Here is a 26,871-nt window from a genome sequence, read left to right as displayed (position 1 = left end):
AGACTAGAGACTAGACTAGAGACTAGACTAGAGACTAGACTAGAGACTAGACTAGAGACTAGACTAGAGACTAGACTAGAGACTAGACTAGAGACTAGACTAGAGACTAGACTAGAGACTAGACTAGAGACTAGACTAGAGACTAGACTAGAGACTAGACTAGAGACTAGACTAGAGACTAGACTAGAGACTAGACTAGAGACTAGACTAGAGACTAGACTAGAGACTAGACTAGAGACTAGACTAGAGACTAGACTAGAGACTAGACTAGAGACTAGACTAGAGACTAGACTAGAGACTAGACTAGAGACTAGACTAGAGACTAGACTAGAGACTAGACTAGAGACTAGACTAGAGACTAGACTAGAGACTAGACTAGAGACTAGACTAGAGACTAGACTAGAGACTAGACTAGAGACTAGACTAGAGACTAGACTAGAGACTAGACTAGAGACTAGACTAGAGACTAGACTAGAGACTAGACTAGAGACTAGACTAGAGACTAGACTAGAGACTAGACTAGAGACTAGACTAGAGACTAGACTAGAGACTAGACTAGAGACTAGACTAGAGACTAGACTAGAGACTAGACTAGAGACTAGACTAGAGACTAGACTAGAGACTAGACTAGAGACTAGACTAGAGACTAGACTAGAGACTAGACTAGAGACTAGACTAGAGACTAGACTAGAGACTAGACTAGAGACTAGACTAGAGACTAGACTAGAGACTAGACTAGAGACTAGACTAGAGACTAGACTAGAGACTAGACTAGAGACTAGACTAGAGACTAGACTAGAGACTAGACTAGAGACTAGACTAGAGACTAGACTAGAGACTAGACTAGAGACTAGACTAGAGACTAGACTAGAGACTAGACTAGAGACTAAAGATGTATCTTTTTCATTGAGAATTGACTATATTTTATAAAAATTTCTTGACTAATGCGAAATATTTATTTTGTATTGTTTTGATGGACCCACTTTGTTAATTAATTAATTAATAAATCGGTCGATCCAATTATACGAAAAAGAAGAAAATGTTAATTTGTATAAAGTAAATACCCATGACGCGTTTGCTATCAGCGTTTATTCCCCAATCGCTGGCACTTTCACTTTATACTTATTTGTGTGTGTCGTAAGAAGTAACCAAGGTCAGTTTCAACTGTTCCAAGACACACACACCTTGTGCTTTTAGACTTACTGACCATCAAATCAGTACTTGACAAACGTCGGACTAATTTACAAATTGTCGGGTTTATTACCGTTTATTATCTACTTGGTGATTTATTTTTATTCGTTTGTTTGTTCTTATTTTACAATATCGTCAACTGTTTGTTAGTATGTGAAAAAGTAGTTTGAGTTCGTAGTCGTCTTCCTTGTACTTAAAACTTAAAAGGTAAGTGGATTAATTAATCATACTGTTATTTATATTGTTTAAATTGGAATAACGAGTATTCTATAATATAGATAAGCACATTTTGAAAATATGGTTAATTTGTTTAGATAATTTAGACTTTATTTGACTACCGGTCGAAAATTTGTGTTCACTTTACACTTAAAAATAATTTAATAAATTTCTATTTCATATTATCACGCGAAGGTCGAATTGGTGTCTTACAAAATACGAAAATAATATTGTCCTTCATTTGTCGATGTGCGACAAGTTATAATTTGGTGGTACCGGCTGATTTGTTTATTATTCTTCAAGTGTGAATTATTCCTTTGGTGTTTATGACTGTAGTTTAGTCCCAATTAGCCCTGTGAGACGCAAGAACGTGCTGTGATTTATACTTTTTGCACCAAGATATCTTCTTGTGAACTTTGTATATGAATTGTTTACGTTTTTACCCATTCCAAACTTGTTAGTTTTGAAATGGGTGAAACTAACGATCTATTCGTTGCAACTCGTGCATTAATTGCAAGTCTTATTAGCCCAGGCAAAAGTAACTGTACCATTGCCACTGAATTAAAAATACCTCAGAGTACCATGGACTGTAAAGTGAAAAAATATGGATCCATCAGGAGCTTTGACGATAGAAACCGTTCAGGGAGGCCTCGAAAAACCACAAACGATAAAGATAAACGAATTGTATTGATCGGTAAACATCATCGGCGACTCACAAGACCAGAGATAGCAGGTCAGATCATGAATCATGGATGCATGAAGAGTGGGAGAGAGTTTTGGGGAGTGATGAAGGGAAGTTTGAGGATCTTGGAATGCTAAATCCATGTGTAATCCCGAGTGTAAAACATAGCGGACGCTCGGTGATACTTTTAAGATGTTTGGGGGAAGAGCAGCTGGAGACCTGGTAGAAATTGAAAATATTTTGAAAAAATTTCATATAAAATATAAAAAGAGAGATTTATATTCCAGCAAGCATTCCTCGAACCTATATAAAGAGTATTTGAAAGAATTGGTAAAGAAGAAAGTACTAAAAGTAATAATTCGGCCATCACACACGCCCGATCTCAAGCCGATTGAGTTGTTTTGGGACAAAGTTATGTCCTACTTCCACTTTACAACTTTGGAATATCCTGTCAAACGAATGGAATCAAATAAACGAAAAAGATATATTTTCTATGACTAGGCATCTCATTGTTTTTCCTCCCATAGGAAGCAACTTTTATGGAGATTTCCCCCCCTTCCCACAGTTTTAGTATTACTTCTACGAGGTACTCAAGCCTTTGGTTGAAATGGTTAGATCTTGTGCAATCTCTATGGTTTGCTGGCATAATTTGGTGTCGTCCTCCGCAAATTCTACAGTTTTGAAGTGGTATTTAACCTTCCAGAAGGTCGATGATCAGTTTAATGATGTTACTGGATATCTTGGGAAGCTGTACAGATTTCTACTTTTATAGCCTGGCTATCTGCTTCCTCAATAACTGGTACACTCTGGTGGATTGGTAGCTACATTAGGAGTAGTTCTGGAGTTTGTTTTCACTTCTACACTAGCTTGAACGTGCACTTAATAGCCTTTAAGTCTGGGGATAAGCCCAGCTTTGATAATATCTCTTTTTAATAAAAAAAATTTGGATCACACCTTGTATTATTCTTTACCTATAATTAATTTCATAAACTATTTTATTTAATTGGAGAAACATCAATGACCCACTGAAATGCGAATCGTGATACGTGGATCTAGACTATTTATTCTCTTAATTGATGTGAGACCACTCTTAATTAACCAAATTTTTGAGATTTGACAAAAATTAATGAAATTATCGCTTCTTCTTTAAACATATTTATCAAATTTCATTTCCATTCTGACATTTCATAGTTTTTAATCTTAATTTTACTTTTGAATTTACTTTACGTCCATTTTTCTTACATTTTCAAACCTTAGAATTCACCCAGACGCGATATCAACACATCAAAATGACCTTATGACAATTTTTTGAGACAGGAAGTATCCAAGGAAAATGAAATTTACTCACGTATCCTTGTTATTGATATTCTTTAAAGAATATTTTGCAACATATCGTGACTGTAAAAAAATTCAATTTCTATGCAAGGTTATTCATTTTACCTTCGATTTTTATTTAATATACTACTTCACAAAATGGCATACATTAAACAAGAAATAGCTTTCTACTTCAACAATTTATTTACATTTAAAGAAGCATACAGTGTTGTACAAGAAAAAAAAACAATAGTTGATCTTGTTATATAATAATATCTGTGCTATTGTTAAAATAAAGTACGACATTATCTATAGCAATTTAAATGGAATTCTGTATGGGAAAAATCACTTTTGTTTAATTTAATTAATTTATTCTTATTAATGTCCAAAATTTCTTTCGTTTCTATAGCTATACAGGACTTAAATGCAAAAAACCGAGTTTCCTGCGAGGAGATATCGCTGCTATAAATAGTTATTGTTTCTATGGATGATTCTGAAAACTTTTCTTCTAAGAGTACCCCCGGAAAGATGAACGAATTGGAATCCTACCTTTAATGAACCTAAATTGGAACCTTCAAAATTGCTACAGATATAAATATCGAGTTTCTTGATTTTTGTTGCGATTTCTTTGTGTTTTGAAATTGGAATCCTTCCAAATAAAAGTTTGCACAGTTTAGGCCATTGCAAATGACGTTGAATTTTCATAGAAATTGTTTTTTCCAAATCTAAATATATACCCTAAATTATACTAAGGTTATTTAAACCAGTTTTCTTATTGATCATTTTGGGCAATATATATATTGTTTCAAAGAACAGGAGTTTTCATTTTCTGTTGTTAAAACTTTAGCAAAATTATAATCCATAGAATTGCCTCCATATGATGGGCAATCGAACATCTATCAGGGTATAATTTGCTATCACTTTTATGAGGAAGAATCCCATTGGTTAGTGACGTATCTGATTAACAAATATATTTTTTATAACAATTCAAATGAGAAATTTCATAAACTATGTTAGTCAATTTATTGGTGGATGTTCTAACGTTGATTTTACTTAAAGCAGAATGAATTGTGAGGTGTTGTCTGTTGCTATTCTTATATTATGTTGTTCAAAGACTGCAGAGAGTTGCGGAGTATCTGATTTTATATATGGTAATGTATGTATAAAATATGTTGGGCTAGCGAACATTTATATATATTAATCGGGTTAAAACGTTCTTCGCCGTCTTCCTATTCCCAGTTTCCATTTTTCTCGATCTTCCCAAAGATCTTCTTCCAATCCTCTCTCTCGAATATCCTTCTCGATACCTTCTCTCCAACTTAATCTTGGTCTTCCTCTCTTTCTTCTTCCTTGTGGTGCCCAATTTAAAATTTGTTTGGGTATGCGGTTTTCAGGCATTCTTTGGACATGTCCGTACCATCTTAACTGATTCACTCTAATGTCTTCCGTAATCGTGTGTTCATGATCTCCCTTCATGATCTCCCTGATTTTGTCGTTTCTTATTTTTTCCAGTTTTGATATACCTGCCGCGCGTCTCCAATAATCCATTTCTGTGGCTTCAAGCATTTTGACTGTTTTATCTTTCAGAGGCCAGACTTCGCTACTATATGTTGTTATACTTTTTATTATGCTATTGTATATTCGATGTTTGTTTTCCTTGGATATTTGTTTGTCCCACAATATACTATTTAGTTGTCTTATTGCTTGTCTTCCTTGGTTATTTCTTTGTGCTATTGCTTCATCTAATCTTCCATCATTAGTGATGATCATGCCTAGGTATTTATATTTTGTACAATGACTTATTTTTTGTTGTGTTTCTTCAAGTATTAAATTTTGTTGTTCTCCTCCAATACACATATATTCCGTTTTACTAAAATTTACTTCTAGACCCCATTTTCTGTATTCCTCTACTAGCTTTCTTGTCATATATTCTAAGTCTTCGTAGTCCTGTGCCAAGATTATTTGGTCATCTGCAAAACACAGGGTATATAGTGTGGAATCGATTAGTGGAATGCCCATGTTCTTACATTTCCTTTTCCAGTGTGCTAGTGCGTGTTCCAGGTATATCTTGAAGAGTGTGGGCGACAGACAGCATCCTTGTTTTAACCCCTTATTGATGGAGAATCCTTTTGAGACCTTGTTTCCTATTTTTACTTGTGATTTACTGTTTTCATAAAGCTTTTGTACTGCTTTTATTAGGGCCGCATTTATATTTGTTCTTTCCAAGGCATCCCATAGTTTTGTTTGCGGTACGCTGTCATATGCTTTTTTAAGGTCAACATACAAAAGGTGGAGTTCTTGATTTTTGGCGGTTTTCTTATCAATTATTTGCGAAATCGTAAATAAATAATCAATAGTCGACCTCCCCGCTCTGAAGCCTGCCTGTTCTTCTGCCTCCATGTTGCAATATTCCTGTTCGATTTTATTTTTTATGATTTTTCCATAAATTCTGGATAGTGTACACAGCACTGTAAGTCCCCGGTAGTTGTCGCAATTTTCTCTGTCCCCTTTTTTATATACGGTAGTCATATAAGATGTTTTCCACTCTTGGGGTAGCGCTTCACCATTTATACACTTCTGGAAAAGCATTTGCAGATGAGAAAAAAGTTTTTCCGTGCCATTTTTAATTAACTCTGGTGCTATTTGACCCGGGCCTGGAGATTTTCGATTCTTTAGTGACTGACAAACGTCTTTTACTTCTTTAATTGTAATTCTAAGCGGAGATGTGATGATGTTTATATTGTCCTGTTTTTGATTTTTGAACTCTGGTCTTGTTTCTGTAAACAATTTAGAGAAGTACTCATCCCATTTTTCTAATGTTATTGGCGATATAAGATTATTTGATCTATCTTCTCGAAGAGATTTTAAGGTTTTCCAACTTTCTGTGTTTCTGCTGCCTCCTAGGTAGGTGTTTATTTGAGTACAGGTATTTTCCCATGTCTCGTTTTTCTTTTTTGTTATAGCTTTTCTTACTTTTGTCTGTGCTTCTTTAAAATTTCTTTTATCATTATCATTTTTCGTGCATAGAAACTTGGAGAACTTTACTTTCTTATCGTTTATGAGATCCTCAATTTCCTTGTCCCACCAGTACGTTCTTGGTCTTCTAGTGTTATCGGATCTTCCCAGGGCTTCTTCCGCTGCAGCAATCATGCTTCTTTTGATAAAGCTGTAGTGTTGTTCCGGATTGTCAAAATTTTCCTGTACCAGTTTTCCATCTAGACGTTTTTGATATAAGTTCTTTACACTTTCCTCTTGTAAGCTATTTAGATTGAATCTATTAATTTTTATTTCAAATGCTTTTTTTTGTTGCTGTTTTTCTATTTTATTTATCTGCATGAAAGGTAAAATTTTTGTTCTAAGTAAGAAGTGGTCGCTGCCACAGTTTGTCCCTCTTTGTACTTTAACATCCTGTATTCTAATTTTTGTGTTTTGTCTTATTATTATATAGTCTATAATAGATCTTAAGTCCCGTGTTTGCTGTACCCATGTGTATTTATGTATCATTTTGTGTTGGAAGAAGCCATTCAGTATTTTTAATGTATTTTGTTGGCATAATGTAATAAGTCTGTTTCCATTATCATTTGTTACTTCTTCCCCGAATCTTCCTACTATCTGTTCGTCTATTTTCTTGCCTGTTCTTGCATTTAGGTCTCCTAGGATAATTACCTCTCTTGAGGTGCCTACTTTAGAAATTTCTTCGGACAAACATTCAAAATAGTCATCTTTGTTACTTACTGTGTCGTCTTCATTTACCCCATATGTTCCTATGACTGTCGTTTTGTTTCCGCAAATAGCTATATTTATTTTGATAATTCGTTGATTGACTGCTTCCCATGATGACACGTATTTTCTTAAACTTTTCTTAATTAATATAGATACTCCTTTCTGAGCTCGTTTGTCCTTAGATATTCCCGAATAGAAGTGATCATAATGACCCAAATTTTCTGAACCTTGTCCTTTCTTCTTTGTTTCCGTTAGCACCACTATATCCATATTTAGTTGTCTTATTTCTCGTAGAACCTCATTGATTTTGGTGGAGAGGCCTTGTACGTTCCATGTTCCTAAATTCATTTTCCGTTTCCGTTGCTTTGGTCTTCTTAATTTTTTACTTTTCCTATTCCGAGGCTTTTGACTGGGATTTTTAACCTTTATTCGTTTTTACGAGTATCGAGGGGTTGGCCCGACGCCTCAACCCCCAACCCCCAACCCTGGAGGACCAGGGTTTTAAATCGGAGTGCCTTCTCCTAGATAAATTGCTTTCTCTGCAGCTAATGAGTTTTATCTACCCACTTTCCTCTTTTATTAACCCTAGAAGCAAGGGTTGCCACTTGCGCCGGATCCGCCGAGCTGAAGTTCTTCTTCTTCGCCTTCTCCGCCGGTGTGGTCTTCACCCGTATCCCTGGGTAGGGGATTGCGTTATACCCCGCAACATTGGGTCCCCAGTAGAACTTAGCCACCGACTCTTTTGAGTCGGGCTCACGCCCGCGACTTGGACACGCCTGCTGAGATTTGCCTAAGTGAGGTCAGAGACGACAGCTCTGGGTCTCCTTAAGCCGGGTTAATGCTCATATATGGTGCTATGAGCAAAGGCTAGCGAACATTTGTCAGGTTAAATTTGCTATCACTTTTATGAGGGAGAATCCCATTGGTTAGTGACGTCTCTGATTAACAAATATATTTTTTATAACAATTCAAATGAGTAATTTCATAAACTATGTTAGTCAATTTTTCTTCACATAGTTATCTCTATACTGAATTTCTCTATTTGATCCTGCCATGTGCTCCTTTTTCCTATCGTTCTATAACAAACTAATATCAATCTCTGCCTTTTCTAACGATTTCTTCCTTGGTCTTTTTTCTTACTATTAACTTCTTTTTCGGTAATCTGTAATCATTCATTCCGCAGACGTTCCCCAGTCACCAAATTTGTTGTGCCCTTAATATCTGGGTAATTGATGGTTGATTTTAACTTGAATATCTACATTTTTATTTGTAAATTATCAAATTGGGCTACTTTTTTTAAACTAAATTCTTCTCCATTGTCCACTTTTATTGAAACATGACTTGTTGGTCATTCTGAAGTACCCTCCATAACTAAGAAATTTGATTAAAACCTTAATAGACATTCAATTTATAGTTTGAGTATATCTTGTTTACCAAAAGCTGAAAATTTAAATAATGTTATGAAGTAAGTCCGTCTCTGAACAGTTGTCATCTTAATGGTTTATAAATTCAACAAATAAACTTCTGACCACACTTCGTTGGTAGATTGTTTTTATTATCTCCAGTTTATTTAACAGTATGAGTTGTATGTTGATTAATATTTAAAGTTTACAGTGATTGCGACTTTTAACGATAATTCCCGCATGTTTATATGTACTGTTTTGAAGTGTACAGTTTTCAGATTACATACATATGTGACATGTGTTAAGTGTGAATTAACAGTAAACATTCTCCAATCTGTTGCATATAATTTATGCGTTTGTCACCCATAAAGTGATCCACGGTTAGTTTTATTGAATACATTCGGAAAAAATTGAGTTTTATCAGGTAAATTTTAACTATAACCACTAATTTTGTTTTATGGCTTTATATTATGAATAATAATAATAATAATGAAAGTTATTTGTTGGTACGACGGTTGCTACTTAAATTTTATAAATATAGAGATATGGCAACACTGATAAAGATGGACATTTTTAATGGTGAACGTGCTCAGAACGTGTTGTCATACGAGTTGTTTACAGATACTTGAAACATTCATTAATCAACTCGTTTCGACTTTTGGTGATGAAGTACCATCTTATGTTGTCAAAAATCGGCTGTTGTGCCAAAAAACATCGACGCTATGCGTAAACTGATATTGCATACCAAGAAACTAAGGAATACTTTAGTATTAATTTCATCCGCGTACATACAATGCTGCATGAACATTTGGCTGTCGAAAATTTGTTTGCGTTGGATACAGCATAATGTGACAATTGCTAAAAATATCTCGTGTCGAGACGTCTATAAGATCATAACAAATCATGAATAAGATCGGAACGAATCAAGGATCTACGGATACGAACCCGAAACAACAATCGACTGTGAGGGTTTTTCGGAACCTGCCAAATCTAACAAAACAACTGAGTATGCCGTCACCGTTCTATTAGAGCAATATAGAACCGTCAATTCTAAATGGAACACCAGCATTTGTTGGTAGAAAGTGTCCAATTGATGGGTCATTCGGCGTACAGCTTTTGATTGGCACCCAACGATTTCTTCTTACCATAGATCAAAAATAAATTGCGAGGTCAACGTTTTTCATAACTTGAAGAAGCGATTGATGCGTCAAATCAAATGTTTTGGAGGTAACTCAACAGGAATTGACAATTAGTTCAAACGGATATAAAATTTTATTTTCTTTAAATGCTTACTACTTCCTAATTTGTCTTCTTTAGTTATATTCATTTCGAGTGTAGTGTATTCGCAATCATAGATCTGCATTGGTAATAGTATGTTTTATATTTTTTGCTAAACAATACTCTTCTTTAAATTTTTCCATTTCGTGTTATAATTGTCCTAAATACTTTAGTTTGTTAACGTTTTTCTTCAGCTCTTCATTGTATTACTCCATTCCATTACTCCATTTCTTCATTCTGGTGTTTTGCTCTTCATTTGTGTTTTCTTTCTTCCTTTCTTCATTCATTAATCTTTTTAGCTATTTCGTCTACGATTAACACAAATAATAGTAGGATTTACAAGCATTTTTGTACTACATCTTTCTTCTCTGTCAGTTACAAACTTACTTCTAATCTTTTCTATAACTCGTACCACATTCTATGTTTTCTTCTATATTATTATCTATGTTCATCAATTTTTTGTTCTTTTCTGGATTCTTTGTTATTTCCCAGATTTCGTTTCTGTTTTTTCCTCGACGTTCATCAATTGTTTACTTCTGGATTCTTCGTTATTCCCCAAATTTCGTTTCTGTTTTTTTCTCGACGGTTTTTTTAAATTGAAAGTTGCAAAAAAATTCCATTGTCCTTGTCTGTTGTGTACGTTTCTTCTAATAATGAATATCCAATAACGTGAATGGTAGTACAGTTTTTGTAATCGTTTCAATGTTTTTTTCATGTTCATCATCCTTATTTTCTAACTACTTCACCATATCCGCGTTTATATAATCGATTCGGGATGTTTTCATATTTTCATATTTTCTAATGACGTTAGTACCTCAATTTCTATATCTCTATTTGCCTCTTCTCGTATTATGCTTGCCCCTCCTCTTTCTGATTGTTTTTCATCTCTTTCTGCTTCTATGTTTTCAGAAGTTACACAATTTTCCAAGTGTTCATTCTATCCATTTAATTTATTATTGGAAAATATCCCAAAGAAGATTAAAATGCATTTAGAACATTTCTGATGACTCTAGGAGAAGTTAACATTTACCATTATGGTCTTGATGATCCCACCATCTTGTTGAAAGTGAAAACAAATTAACAAATTGTGGTAGGAATTCTCCTTCTTTATTCTAAATATCTCACTACAGTGAGAGTTTTGTCGAAGATTTTTTGTTATATAACTGTTGTACAATTCCTGTCAAAAATTTTTCTGGGATTCCCATCTTTCCAATACGATACGATTTATTGACAATATAAATACTGCGATATTTCCATCAATTTCATTTCATCAAAATTAAAAGACATGTAGTCTCCAACTGCATATCAGGACGCAAATCAGTCTAACGCCAAGTTATCTACATGGAAGTGTTTCAAATATATACGTAAAGCACTTTTATGAAAAGTAAAAACCTTTTGAATTCTGCTAGATTTGCTCTATAGAAAGATACGATAAGCCAGATGAGTATAAATCGTGCTCACGACGCAATAACTGCGGAGGAGCGCAATTGTCTCGTTCCAAAAAGCTGTGTTGAAATGTTTGAGCATAGTGAGTCTATTATCTTCCCAATTGATTCTGGGACCTAATGTGATACCCAACAACTTTATATATTTCCCTTTGGTACCTCGTTTTGTAGAACTTAACGTTTTTGCTTTATTGTCAAAAAAATTGTTACGATTTGTATACAAAAGCTTGTAAAAACTAAAAACAAACATAAAAATAACTAAATAAATATACAAATAAGGCACTATCCAGTTAATATGTCCTCAGATTATTGCGGAATGCGGGAAAATATCGATTTGATTTCAATTGGCAAGTGATTGTGCTTTTTTTGCATTGTATAATATTGAGCCCTTAACTAATTCTGAACGTGAAGAAACGTCTTTACGAATTAGGCAAATGGATTCCAAGGTAAATAAAAAAGGAAGAAAGTTTTTTGATCTTTTAAAGAAGTCCCTGCAGTGGGATTTAGCTAGATTTAGCTACCTTTAGATCCTAGATAGGAATGTAGGATCGAAACTAATCAACATTTGAGAGACGCTGGTAAATCGTTTATTGAAAACTGAAACACTGAACCCTGAGGAACTCCATCGCTCAGACTAGACTCACAATTGTTGTAGCGTACGTACTTTAAGAAGTAGTTACGTCAAAACAGAGTAAATCATTGTCATCATGTTAGTTGAATAAATCTTAAAGAAAATTAGTATTTGAACTATGTATTACGTTTCAATTTCCGTGTTCTTTATATGCGTTTCTTGTGGTGACGGAAATTTTATGCAATTATAATTGTTAGAAATTTAAACCACTTCCGCTAAAAGGATTACTTCGTCATTCGCAGTTTACACTACGACCGGATATACTAGATTAATCATCAGATATCTGTAATTTCACAGAATGCGTATTTCCGGGACATAACGCAACAATTCAAAACCATCACTATCATCGAGGTTCGGTAGTGCCCCCGTGACGTATGTCCCTTTGTTCGTAAACATCATTCGGCACACTATACAGGGTGTTCCGGGATTTTATTAAAAAAATTTGGTTTGAGTAAAAAGTAATGCTGCGACAAGAAAAAATTTCTCATACGATCCCTCGTTTCTACATTTCAATTTTTTCTGTATGTATGTAGTTTAATTAGAAATGATCGATTATTTTTAATACCTCTTGTAAGTATTTCCAATAAATAATTACAATTTCTGGTACTTTTTTTCAGAATGTTTCTTTATGGCGAACGGTTTCTTTGGCATGTACAACGATCTAAGAATCTACATATCTCGTAAACAAAGAGTATCTTTCTGTTGAAAAATCTGTTATCTCCAGATTGTACAGGTTGTCCCTGTAAATTTTAGGGATTGTTAACCATTGGATATGAGCCGCCCCTGGTCTTTATATAGTAGTGTAGAATTATTTATTTCGGCTACATGGACATACGTAATCATCCATTATAAATTCATAATAATTGAATGTATAATTTAGAAAATATACTTAAGTTATGATTTTGCAACTTTGAAGGCTTACAACTTAAAAACTCTCGAATTTTTGCACCCAGAACACCCGTATATACTCGAGAAAAATCAAAGGCAACATAACGCTCTCTTCTTTAATTAAAGGGGCCCAGTTTTTTCTGTTTCGTTTACCGAGAGTTTAGTCAGAGAAAATCGAATGGAATACCCATTCAAAATCATGGAAGGTGTGTCCTTCCTTTTGTAAATTCTAATAAATAACAAATAATTTGATTGATTAAGTACTGCTATATACTTAAGATGTAAGGACTAAGGAAAAATTATTTTTTTTATTAGAACATTTTCTATTTTGATTTTCTACTTATTTTGATGTTTATGATGTAGGTGATTGATCAATATAAATACGTAAATTGTCAGTGTCAATATCATATTTTGATAAAGACTTAAAGAAAAGTCGACACGTGAAAATTTAATCTTCCAAAAATTATTGAAAAAACTAATTTTAAAACAGAAGGGACCTAAAGACAAGAACATTTAGATGCATTAATTTGACCCTGAACTCAGGATTGGTTTGTTACCACTAAGACGGAATTCCTGCAACCGTTGGTGACATTTCTACTGAACAGAGATTGAAAACAAACTGAAGACGATAACTTGGTCATCTAAAGGCGCGTCAGATCGTGTAATTAAGAGCGTTGGTGTAGTCGTAGTGTAAACAATGTTATCTGTTTAGTCTATTACTCTCATTTATTTTTTAAATTACAGAAATTGTGGTTATTTCTCGTGATTTTTATGGTAATCCCTAAGTTTACCAGCGATTTTTGGACTTAGTTCATGTATTTTCAGTTGTAGAGATTGAATCCGGCATTAAATTCCACAGTGCGTTTGTTTTTAGGTACTAAAAGGTCAAAAACCTTTAGTCTCTGAAGACGATAACTTGGTTATCGAAACGCGCGTCAGATCGTGTTGATGTAGTGGTGATTTTAAACAGTGTGTTCCAGAAATTGCAACTTAGTTGTCGTGTGTTATTTTGGTCTAATGATCGATTTATAAATTTCTAGTTTCGTGTTTTTTTGGATTAAAATTCTTATTGAAAAAACGTAAATAACCTGATATTAAAGACAATCAAACATTTGGATGTATTTACAAAAAAATAGTTAAATATCTAAAATCTTTTCGTTCCCAATTATTGTCTTTTTATATGCCATAATTCAACTGTTTTTGCAATTTCTGTGATAAGACACGATTTTAGAAAACCCGAGATTATTGTTTGATTGTTAATTACATGTTTTGGTATTTTGTACATGATATGTTTTTGTAAACACAATATTTAGTTTTTTTTAAATTTATATCTAAAAATATCTATAAGAAAACAATTTTTTTATATTTACCCATAAAAGTGTAACTAATTTTATCATTTTGTTTCCTGTATTGACTTATTTCATTATTATTTGGCATCTGGTGAAGGCTTATTCCTATCAAACCAAATGGTTGATAATTCAAGATAAAGAAATAATTTGTATAATAACTAGCACTCAACCAACGGGAATTTCTGATGTTAATTTTAACATATCAATGCGTATGTCTATTTCTTAGAATGTTTTGAATATTTGAATTTAATTACAAATTCATTATCATAAATAATAAATAAAATTGTTTATTTTATTTATCGACTTGACTTAATTGACTCTGCTGATAGTATTCCACGTATAAATGCCTATTTTAATAAACAAATTACTTCACTATTCAAACAGCACTTTGTTAGATCGACTATTAATTAAAATTAATAGTTCTATTCTTAATTGTATTTAGCCAAATTAGAAGCTTTTTACGTGTTAATTAAGTGCCAAATTCTAAAATTAGATGCTCTGTAATTTTGACAGTTCCTTAGTGTTTCACACTTCGAGAGAATGTGGATAAATATCTTTTTCCAATCTTGCATCCATCCATCATCAATTACTTCATTGACGATTCTTGGATTTAGAGATAGATCGTTGTATCCTGTGTCCTAAGAACTGTGTCCAAATTGCGTTGCATAATCGTTCATCCTCTTGTTTATATCTTTGAATGATCATCCAGATGCTTCTGTTCTCTCGGTCATATATTTTACCAATCTTGATTCCATCCATCATCAATCAATTTATTGACGATTCTTGGATTTGGTGATAGATCGTTGTATCCTGTGTCATAAAAACTGTGTCCAAATCTATATCATTGTATAATCGTCCAGACGTTTCAATCCTCTCGGCTATATCTATTTCCAATCGTGCATCCATCCATCATCAATCAATTTATTGACGATTCTTGGATTTGGTGATAGATCGTTGTATCCTGTGTCATAAAAACTGTGTCCAAATTGCTTTGCATAATCGTTCATCCTCTTGTTTATATCTTTGAATGATCATCCAGATGCTTCTGTTCTCTCGGTCATATATTTTACCAATCTTGATTCCATCCATCATCAATCAATTTATTGACGATTCTTGGATTTGGTGATAGATCGTTGTATCCTGTGTCATAAAAACTGTGTCCAAATCTATATCATTGTATAATCGTCCAGACGTTTCAATCCTCTCGGCTATATCTATTTCCAATCGTGCATCCATCCATCATCAATCAATTTATTGACGATTCTTGGATTTGGTGATAGATCGTTGTATCCTGTGTCATAAAAACTGTGTCCAAATTGCTTTGCATAATCGTTCATCCTCTTGTTTATATCTTTGAATGATCATCCAGATGCTTCTGTTCTCTCGGTCATATATTTTACCAATCTTGATTCCATCCATCATCAATCAATTTATTGACGATTCTTGGATTTGGTGATAGATCGTTGTATCCTGTGTCATAAAAACTGTGTCCAAATCTATATCATTGTATAATCGTCCAGACGTTTCAATCCTCTCGGCTATATCTATTTCCAATCGTGCATCCATCCATCATCAATCAATTTATTGACGATTCTTGGATTTGGTGATAGATCGTTGTATCCTGTGTCATAAAAACTGTGTCCAAATTGCTTTGCATAATCGTTCATCCTCTTGTTTATATCTTTGAATGATCATCCAGATGCTTCTGTTCTCTCGGTCATATATTTTACCAATCTTGATTCCATCCATCATCAATCAATTTATTGACGATTCTTGGATTTGGTGATAGATCGTTGTATCCTGTGTCATAAAAACTGTGTCCAAATCTATATCATTGTATAATCGTCCAGACGTTTCAATCCTCTCGGCTATATCTATTTCCAATCGTGCATCCATCCATCATCAATCAATTTATTGACGATTCTTGGATTTGGTGATAGATCGTTGTATCCTGTGTCATAAAAACTGTGTCCAAATCTATATCATTGTATAATCGTCCAGATGTTTCAATCCTCTCGGCTATATCTATTTCCAATCTTGCATCCATCCATCATCAATCACTTTATTGAAGATTGTTGGATTTGGAAATAGGTCGTTGTATCCTGTGTCCTAAGAACTATGTCCAAATTGCGTTGCATAATCGTGCAGTCCCCTTGTTTATATCTTTGAATGATCATCCAGATACTTCTGTTCTCTCGGTCATATATTTTACCAATCTTGATTCCATCCATCATCAATCACTTTATTGAAGATTGTTGGATTTGGAGATAGATCGTTGTATCCTGTTTGTAGATCATACTAATGTATTTTTTATCTATAGTATCTTCAAATTTCCATTTTCCAGTTTCCGACTTTATACTGCTTTTTGTTCTTGGTTCTACGAGTGTATATTTTTTTTCAATTCTTTAGTTGACAGAGAAAAGTACAATTAGCAAATTGTTGACATAAAATTATTGATAATAGATAACCCTAGCAATAAATGATTGGGATAAAATTAATGATATTTGTATTAAAAATACTAAAATACTGAATCTTATTTAACATTTTCTTCTGTTGCAGATTCCAGTAAGATGTTTTTTCTTGTATTTTCATTACTATGTATATTGAAAGATACAGTTGCGATTGACAGTTTGAAAGTGGCTTTTCAATGGAAGCAAATCGATTATGATTTTCCAAGTCCCGAAGCGAAATGGGATGCTACAAACAAAAGACAATATATTCCAGAAAATAATTTACCTTTAGGATTAGAAGTATACGGAGATAGGATATTTATTACATTACCAAGGTGGAAAGAAGGAGTGGCTGCGTCGTTAACATACATTAAAATGACGGGTAATTATTTTAGTTGATATAAAATAGAGATGTGATAAAAAAGTTAAAAGAATAATGAATTTTTGAATTAATCTTGATTAGAAGATTAATCTAGTGAATAGAGAGGTTACTAAGACTATTTAGGGAAAATGGTGATTGAAATGAGCTGTTGGGAGGTACTCTCCTGGATTCACGACACCTAATGGTGGAAAATATAGAGCTAAAAAGAAATTATGAACTAGATATGCTTGTAGAACGATGGGAGAGGATGCCGAAGAGACAGTTGCAGTGTTACCACGGATGAAATCGTTGACGATATTGTTAACACAGGAATCACAGCTGAAAATTAGGAAAAATCCAATCTAATCTTTCAAGGAAATCTGAGCAGACCCGTTGACCCAAGAGCTTTTGGTCAGGAGTCAAAATTTTTGGCAACAACTTCGCACAGACTTTTGTCATGTGTAATTCCTCGTGAAAAATTTTTATAATCGTTTCTTTATCGGCGTTTACAGCTTCGACAATCATCCGAATGATAATTCGATTATTTGCACGCACAATTTGGTGGATTTTACACCAATCAAAAACACGCAATTATTTAAAAATATATTTATTCGATATAAGTAATTTTATTTGGAAAAATACATGATGACTTCAATTTTTTTGATAGCATTTAGGTTCGTGTAGAAGAAAGATGCTAAACTTCAACTTCGTTTGATTTCTGATGAACTTTAAGTCTTCCAGAATGGGGTCGCTAATAGTTTCAAGCAAAATTTTCATAGAATATGATTAAATACGAGGGCTGCTACTTGGATTAGGATTGAAAGTAATCGTACTCAGAACGTGTTGTCATACGACTGGTATTTGAATTGCTTATAAATAATTGAAACATTCATCTTGGTCAAAAAATGGAATCAAATCGCGAAGATTTTAAGTTATGCTGTAAAAATATTTGGTTCGCGCATAATTTAATAAAATTATGCTTATGAACCCGAAATTAATTAACATTCGACTGTATAGGTCTTCCAAGGCGAGCCGAATCCAACAAGGTGTTCGCGCTCGAAGCATTTTGAAGAAAATGATCGCCTGATTTTTCGGAATTATTTTTCCATTAGAGCAACTTAGAACGGTCAATATTGAATCATTCTCTACCACGACAATACGAGATCTCACACATGAGTTCAAATAAAAACGTTTTTGAAAAGTCAAAGCATCGAATTTATGAATCATCAACCGTACAGTCCTTGTTTGGCACCGAACGATTTGTTTTTATTCCCACAGATCAACAATAAATTGCGATGTCAAAGTTTTTCTACACCTGGAGAAGCGGTTAATGCAATTATCGTATACAGGGTGTCCCACGACGAGCTAAAACTATCTGTATATGGCAAAATACTTATAGTAAAATCATGAAAATTTCTACGTTTGGGTTTTCGGATACGATCTTTTTAACCAAAATATTTTCAAAGATGAACGATTTCCGGTTGGCCTGAAAGTCGACGGTAACTTTGTTATTTTAAATAGAATACCCTGTATATTAATACATTTTTTAAATCTACGTAAAATTTTAGTATACTTTTGCTTAAAAACTTTTTCGAAAAATGCATACTTTTTGAGTTATTAGTTTTTTTGTAAAAAATTTGAACTTTGCAGACCCTTATAAATTATTTTTTTAAAAGAATATCCTTAAAGATATGGAAATGGTTTCTGTTTGGTTGCTTTAAGCAAAATCAGTATTTGAATCTATGTCGAAAAATTTTTCATTTTATACAGGGTGTGTATAAAAAGTGTTCAAAGCTTAACTTTATAAATATCAAATTTCTTTATTTTTTTGAATATAACCACCCGGTTTTTTCTATTTTAATGGATTCAGGAGTAAAAAATAAGGCAAATTCATGTATACTTTCCTATACCTAAACCTCACCGTTATCCAGATATCAAATGTTTTCTGTAAACGACTAAAAGTTGGAATAGGATTTGATTTGTTTTATCTAAAACTTTACAGAAAACATACAGAAAAATGAATGTGCCTTTTTTTACCCCTGAATGCATTAAAATAGAAAAAACCGGGTGGTTATATTTGAAAAAATAAAGAAATTTGATATTTATAAAATTAAGCTTTGAACACTTTTTACACACACTGTAAAAAATGAAAAATTTTTCGACATAGATTCAAATACATCTGACCTTACTAAAAGCAATCGAATAGAAAACATTTTCATATCTTTAAGGGAATTTTCGTAAAAAATAATTCGAAAGTGTAGAAATTTTCATGATTGTACTATAAGTATTTTGCCATATACAGATAGTTTTAAGTCGTCGTGTATAAGTGAAAAATATTATCAAAGTTCTAATACATTATAAATACTTTAAGAAAATTAAAAAATTTTTTTTCCCTCTTTATGAACATTAATAATATTCCTTGTTGTTTTCTTAGCACATTAATATATAATTTTTTCCTATTTTGAAAATAGATAATCCAGTTTCTCCATTGCTTCGTCCGTATCCAGACTGGGAAACACATAATCAAGACGTTGAAATTCCTGGTATAGTATCAGCTTTCAGGATACGAGCCGACAGCTGCGGTCGTTTATGGGTCATAGATTCAGGTTATAAAAATATGTTGGATCAAACAATAGCTAAGAAAGTAACGCCAAAACTTTTGATTTTTGATTTAACAACAGACAAGCTTATCCGCACTTACGAAATACCTAAAGATCAATGGCATACCGAGGATAGTTTTTTTGCAAATATTGCGGTAGACGAAAAAAATTGTGATGACAGTTTTACGTATTTGGCAGATTTAGGACATCCAGCTTTAGTGGTTTACGATTATAAACAAAATAAATCTTGGATGATACAACATCACTACTTCAACATCGATCCTTTAGCAGGGAAAATGAACGTTTCAGGGGTGAGTAAAATTTTTGAATGAACTTATAGTCCGGTCAATTAGACCAAAAAATAAGAGTGAAGCTACATAAATTCCCATCAAAATTGTTTAAAATGCAATTAAAAATAAAATTTGAATGTTTCCCATTACAGTTTTTCTCGATTATCAGTAAAACGGTAAGTTTTACCATAAAAACACTTCAGACAAAAATTGTAGATCATGAAATTATCTACAAAAAATGTACCAATACTTTTTCTCCTACGAGTTACCGATTCTGAGATATAATGATTCAAATAGTTTTAAAAGTTATCAGAACTGCAGAACAGCATCGTTAAACTTTAGCAACATCTTCGTCAATTGATAATTTATTTAATGAACTTATAACAGTTCCAACCAGTCAACAGAAATGTCTTACAAATACTCACAACAAGTCTCGGCTCATTTCAATGTTTTAAGAAAAGTTTACTGCTGAAAATATATTGGTGAAACCATTAAATACAATTTTTACAATTATTTGAATCATTATATCTCAGAAACGGTGGCTTGTAGGAAAAAAAGTATAGATACGTTTTTTGTAGATAATTTTATGATCTACAGTTTTTGTTTAAGGTATTTTGACGATAAAACTCACCGTTGTGCTGAAAATTGCGAAAAACTCATTTTTTGACCTTTGACTTCGAATAAAACTTTTTTCCGTACACGGGAACGATTGGGAACATTCAAATTCTATGTTCAATTGTGTTTCAAACAATTTTACTGATTTTCAGCTTGATGGGAATTTATGTAACTTTGAATGTTTAAATTGACTGGATTATTATATACCAAGATATTTGCTTCTTATTGGCTTTTTGTACTAATAATCATAGATTGTGAAATTAATTAATTAGATTAGTACACAAAAATATCCTTTTAATACATTAATTCCAGAAATTGGTTGTGCTCTTGTTATACGAGCTTCGGAATTTTCTCATTATGCTTTGCCTTTTCTACTACTGTGCATAAAAACACACTTTTGGGTGCGTAAGAAACATATTTTAATCACTAGTGCGTAAACAAACGTATTATTAAGGTTGTGTCGTGGCTAAAGTACGAAGCTCACAAGCGGGAGGTTCCAGGTTCAAGTCGCGCTGACGCCATTTGTTATTTTTCTCTACTTATGTACTAATAATTATTTTTAGGTGGCATTTATACACGCCGAAGAGTAGATTTGACAAATTTAACAACACAAATTCGTCTGTTGTTTTGTTAATTTATTCTAATCTTGATTCATGTTCAAAATGTTGATAAATACATAATATATTTTATAAGGAATTGAATTATTACCATTAAATTTCTGTATTTTGATAAAATTTTGTGTGTAAATCGTGTGTAATGGCCTTTACATAATGCAAACAAGGTAAAACTAGAAAATTTGTAAATCAAATCAATTTAAAAAAACTTCATGACGTAAAATGTTTATACATAACGGATACTGAAAGATATACAGTTTGTTTAAAAAAAAGGGACCTTGTGTAGAATAAATAGTAAATTGAGAGATGATTTTAAATGTAAATTTCGAAAAACCATCCGTATTTAAGATAAACAGATAAACAATTTTCACGATTTTGCCAAAACTACAAGCAACATTGTAAAGAAATTCGATAAGAATATGTTTTGGAAGCTGGAATTTATTTTTGCCTGCCTCTTATAGGGGGTGCTAGTTATACGCTTCGTATCAAGTAATATTTTTATAATTTATATTTCAAAAATGAATTTAAACATCATTTAATTTTGAGCTACGTGCACGCAAGCATTTTCTCGAAACATTTGATGGCTTATGCGTTCAGTCGGGACGTGTTTGTTCTAGCAACCACTTAAGTAATAGCTTAAATTAAATAACTCAAGTCACCAACTTGCTTTTCAAAAACTATTTATTTAGCAAACTGAGGATTTAATAAATTAAAGTAACAATTAGACGATACTTTAATGGGATTGGAGTGGAATCTATAAAACTGAAAGACAGACTAAACATAGACAAATTAATAGCAACGATAACTTAATGAGGTTAGAGTTAATAATAATAAATAAGTAATTGATGATGATGACCGCTGTGAAAAGGGTTGTTTTGGATAAATTAACTCTAGCATTACAATTTATCTCGATAAAACTTAAAAGTCGTAAATTATTATATTAATATATAAATAAACATTATACATACATCTATGTATGTACGTAAATATTGGGGTATAATACACAGGGACCCAAAAGATCTCTTTTGTCCTCCTTTCTTGCTGCGATACTTGGAAACCCAATGATCTGTTTTAAAAAGTCTATAGTTGGCTATAACTGCCAGAGATCTTAGTCTTCTATTTTAACTGCTCCCATGTGTAGTGCCTCACACTTCAAGGGAATGTGATGTCCATTAAAGCGACGGTGCCCAGATAGAACTCCTGTTAGTTTTGAAGAATACATCAGCTGATCTACTCTGGTTAGAGTTTCCCAGAATAATCTTTGCCTGTCTCAGCCTTTGTAGGTTGTTGGTTTCGTTTTTATCTACCTTCTTTTTTAATGTTTTTCTATTGTAACTGATCCCACAGAAGGAATCAGGTCCTATAAAGGGTTTGTCTACCCCCGTTCTAATCAGTGTGTCCCGGAATCCATTGTATGTACATCTATATGAGCTCTCAATTTTTTCCACGTCTTGAATACAGTTGCTCCAGTTTTCAGTGGTTACATTTTAAATTTTCGTATTTATCAATTCGATAGAATTGAAAATACAATAATTTATGGAAGAAGAGATACTTCGTGATCTGATCCCTTAACAATTTGGTCACAGATATATTTCTTTGTAAAATTAAATGTTTTTAGAGTTTCTACCAATTTTTGAGTCTATTCTATTGCATCTCGTATAATAACTGGAGGCTAGTCGCTTTCTTAGTTAACGAAAAATTCTATATACGACTCTTACAATAATGGAAATTATTTGTTTTCAGATATCTTTCCAATGGGAAGACGGATTATTCGGTCTAGCCCTTTCTGAAAAAGACTCTGAAGGATACAGCACCCTGTACTTCCATCCAATGACCAGTTTTAACGAATTCAAAGTGAGCACGAAAATATTAACGAACGAAGAATTAGTTAAAAACTCGACAGCTATCTTCGGAGAATTCAAACTACTTGGTTCTAGAGGACCTAAAGCACAAAGTGGTGTATCATTTTTACACAAGAAGACCGGAGTTTTATTTTACGCATTAATCAATCTAAACGCTGTCGCTTGTTGGAGAACTTCCCTTAAAAATTACACAATGGAATCTCAAGGCAGGGTGTTCATGAGCAATGAACTCATGGTGTTTCCTAATGATATTAAAGTAGACGCTAATGACACCATATGGGTTCTTTCCGATAAACTTCCCATATTTATGTATAAACATCTGAATTATCGAGAATATAATTTCAGGATTTTGAAATCTTCTGTTAAAGAAGCTATAACTGGTACTACGTGCGATTCGACATTTAAAATCGATCACCATATAATGAAAAATATCACATTAGCTAATAAATCAAAATTGAATATAACAGGTAATAACACCAACCGAGGTAGTAGAACAAACACTGGTTTTTTCTCAAGAAGCGAATCCGTTTTGTTGACGTTAGTTATTTTAATTTTAATATCTATTAGGTAGGTACTTAAACAATGTGTTTGGACTTGACGAAAATTGTTCGGAAATGACGTTCAACCATTTACAATTGTACATAATCCAACAGCTTTGCCATTCGTCCCATTTATATATTTATATTCGATCGTTGCAGGTCGATTTCTACGGATTTTGTATATTTCCTTTTCCTGTTTTCATAGCTAGATCCTCAGTTTTTATTTTGTTAGGGCCCTTCTATACCATTTTGAAAAGCTACATGCTACAATAATTTGCTTGTATCTCATAGCTCTCATTCGAACACGGTGGAAACCAGGTGCTGAGAATTTATTGTCTGCAGTACCAATCGAAACGTCATAGTCTAGAATTTCATTCATATCATCCTCGTGATTATCAGTCTCTTCGCAATCATCTTTGTTCATCATATGATTGCTCCAAAATTGTCTCCTGATTAGACGAAAGATTATGCAGATCGGTATTATGGTAACCATCATGTTAGTCATATCCCTCTGACTGCAATTTCAGTTTCACTATCTGCAATTCCACGATTTTAATGATCAGTTTCGGAATCGCATTTCTATCTCAAATTTTTTTGACTCTTCTATGTCATCGGATAAATCTAAATTTGGTCTCAAATCTATTTTGCACGCAATTGAATTCAATTATGTGAAACCGATTTTCCTTTCAGATTATTCGCTAAACGGTCTCTGCGCTTCTGAATCTTAGTATCTGTACTTTTTGAAATAGCGCAGCAATTTCTTGGTAGTAGAGAATAGGGAACATCTAAAGATTAGTGTGTATAATAAACCTACAGATTTTTTGCGCGAATAATGAAGGGTAAAGGTTAAGGTTCGTCTTGTGCAGTATGTTGTTGGACTAGATCTAATTGTTTCCAATAAAGATCTGCGGTAACAGTTTGTCCAATTACAGTATTTCGAAACTCCAGTGATCAATTGTATGGTGCAGTCGAGGTAATAATTAATTTTTCTATTTGTTTATTGTTGATTTTATGATTATTCTAATTGATAATTAGTTTTTGAATGAGGTAAAAAGATTGACATTTCGACTATTTTACTTTTCATCAAAATGTACGAGGTCTGGCTATTAAATAACGAGACTGCGCGTCTAGAGGGCGCCCTAGACGGGTGTCTAGATGTCTTGTCTATGCACGTCGTAAAACACGTATCAATCTCAAATTTCTCGTTAAATTTGAAAAAAGCTCCGACTAGGTGCTATAAATTGTTGAAAGAAGCCTTCCAGCATTTGAATGTAGAATAATTTTTATAATAAAACCCTTTTTCGTAGCGAGTCTCGTTATTCAATAGCCAGACCTCGTATTGCCTTTAGGTGTTTTGTAATTGAAAATTAGTTTTTGAAAAAGTTAAAAATATTGATGTTTCGACTTATTTCAGTCTTTATCGAAAGATTTCGATCTTTTGTTCTTACAGGCTGAACTAGAAAAAGTATTAAAGGTTGAAGCAGCTCTAAACATTTGAACTTACAACACGAATAATTTGGTTTTATATAAAACTAATTTCGTAAATAATTTTTTTACAGTTTAAACATTTGCTATGTGCTTGTACCATAATTTTTTAGAATCTATGAAACGATCAACTTTTATTTATTTGTTGAGTGAAGATTTATTTATTTTATAAAAATCGCTCAAACTTTTATGTTTATTAAATATTATTTATGTGCCACAAAATGTTTATAAAAATTGTTACTATGAATTAAAATTTATGAAAATTTGTGTTTCGTTTATTTATACTATACAGGGCGAGGAAAAGAAAAGTCTGTTTCCTATTTCTGTCTACAAGATGTCGCAAAAGAAAGTTCCATTATAACGAAAACCAATTTTGACTTTACATAATTTATGTAGAGCAGCTCATGAGGCTATTAAATCACAGGGTGATTGTGGAATTGACCATGAGTTTTAATTGGTTATAGATAGTGTTTACACAGCTCATTTGATTTTCAAAATTTTTCCATGATGCAGTACACTATCAAGTATTCGATTGGTAATATCTAAACTCCAAAATTCCAGGACCAGCTTTGGAAAAACCAATTTAGATTCGTATTGAATATTGCACCGCGTATTATATATTTTTTAATGCAAAAAGTGACATAAATAACTAATGAAAACGACATATGTGAAAATTTTTCTGCACTTTCACTAAATTTTTAGTAAACTATCAAATCTTACTAAAAATAAAACTACTTGCTAGGTTTTTCCTCAAACATTTTGAATATTCTTTTGTTCACGTATTGTGGCCCAGTAGTCACTTCGGATTATTGTAACTGTCGATATTTTACCGATTTTTACCGCTGCTTATACCACCTCTACACTGTCTGATGCGCGTTTCTGAAGATGATAACTTGGTGATCGAAACGCGCCACAAATTTACTAAGTAGAGGACAATTTCGAAATGAAGTGGAATATAGACAACAATTTCTTTAAAAACTTTAATAACTAAGCGGCCGCAAAAAATGTTTACATTTACTGGTTGCGCCATTTTTCGAAAATTGCTTTCTTTGCTTATCATACGATTGGAAACCCGGAAAAATTGCTCAAAAATCGTTTCTCTATGGTTTTCGGGGATGTTTAGGCCAATTCTGACATTGAAATTCACCGAGAGTCCTCGGGGTTCTAGGGGGGTGCTTGAGGTTTAATATTTTATTATAAATATTATAAATTGTAATATTAGATTTCTATTTGTTTATATATTTAAATATATAGACATATACGGATTTACAAGAGGACAGATCTTCAAATCCTTTGAAATGGAGATGGGAATTGGACAATGGAGAGCTAAGTCCTGTCGTTATGACCCAGGAGCAGGGTCGGAAGAAATTCTGAACATCGTTTCTTGTTCTTGCGATTGTGGCAACAGCTGCGGGTGCCGACGTAATGGGCTGGACTAGAAAATGGCATGCAAGCATTGTGATGGCAAGAAGAGGAGGAAGAGGAAAAGAAGAAGAGTTGAAAGATGTTGTAGATGATTTAATAAATACATCATATTTGAAAATACGACAATACACTATACTAAGATAACAATAAAACATTATCATAAATAAGTGAGTAAGAATACAAAAACATATTTTCGTAATTTGGCATTTTTCATTTTTTCCATCCCTCACAACCGTCTCCGAGCGCCCCCGTGTCCATTTTCAGCATGCCCGAAAACCCCCGAGAAACGTTTTTTTTACCCGTACAATTTTTCCGAAATGCACCCCCGTATAACCTCCCCGGTGAATTTCAATGGCGAAATTGGCCTCAGCATGCCCGAAAATGAATATAACTAAAGCTTCCAGAAATTCCAACTTAATTATCGAGTCTTTGAGGAATTTTATTCGAAATAATTAATAAAACCTCGGAATGTATTCGAAATCGTCCTCTATCTAGTAAATTTTTGGTGAA

The 26,871-nt window shown here is 33.1% G+C and overlaps 1 protein-coding gene across 2 annotated transcripts; it reads left to right on the top strand.

Moving 5' to 3' along the window:
- Positions 1–1,112: 1,112 nt before the first annotated feature.
- LOC130445677 (protein yellow) lies at positions 1,113–25,203 on the top strand. 2 transcript variants are annotated; one of them, XM_056781481.1, is made up of 4 exons: positions 1,113–1,398; positions 16,680–16,952; positions 19,403–19,842; positions 22,794–25,196. In XM_056781481.1, the coding sequence occupies exons 2-4, from the start codon at positions 16,691–16,693 to the stop codon at positions 23,481–23,483; spliced, it is 1,392 nt and encodes a 463-aa protein (XP_056637459.1). In that variant the 5' UTR covers positions 1,113–1,398; positions 16,680–16,690; the 3' UTR covers positions 23,484–25,196. The 2 variants fall into 2 exon arrangements, with proteins under 2 accessions (XP_056637459.1, XP_056637458.1); XM_056781480.1 differs by lacking the exon at positions 1,113–1,398 and adding an exon at positions 6,897–8,953 and having other exon boundaries at positions 22,794–25,203.
- The last annotated feature ends 1,668 nt before the right edge of the window (positions 25,204–26,871 follow it).

This window comes from Diorhabda sublineata, chromosome 6, assembly GCF_026230105.1.
Source record: "Diorhabda sublineata isolate icDioSubl1.1 chromosome 6, icDioSubl1.1, whole genome shotgun sequence".
Classification (NCBI taxonomy): domain Eukaryota; kingdom Metazoa; phylum Arthropoda; class Insecta; order Coleoptera; family Chrysomelidae; genus Diorhabda; species Diorhabda sublineata.
Note: the sequence above shows the minus strand (reverse complement) of the source record. Positions and strands in the feature narration are given on the sequence as shown.

Bases quoted from the DNA above. Each gene is read 5' to 3' on its own strand.
- LOC130445677 (XM_056781480.1), top strand. From the start codon at position 16,691: ATGTTTTTTCTTGTATTTTCATTACTATGTATATTGAAAGATACAGTT. The intron at 16,953-19,402 runs GTAATTATTTTA...TTTTGAAAATAG, and splicing joins AACATACATTAAAATGACGG to ATAATCCAGTTTCTCCATTG. The intron at 19,843-22,793 runs GTGAGTAAAATT...ATTTGTTTTCAG, and splicing joins GGAAAATGAACGTTTCAGGG to ATATCTTTCCAATGGGAAGA.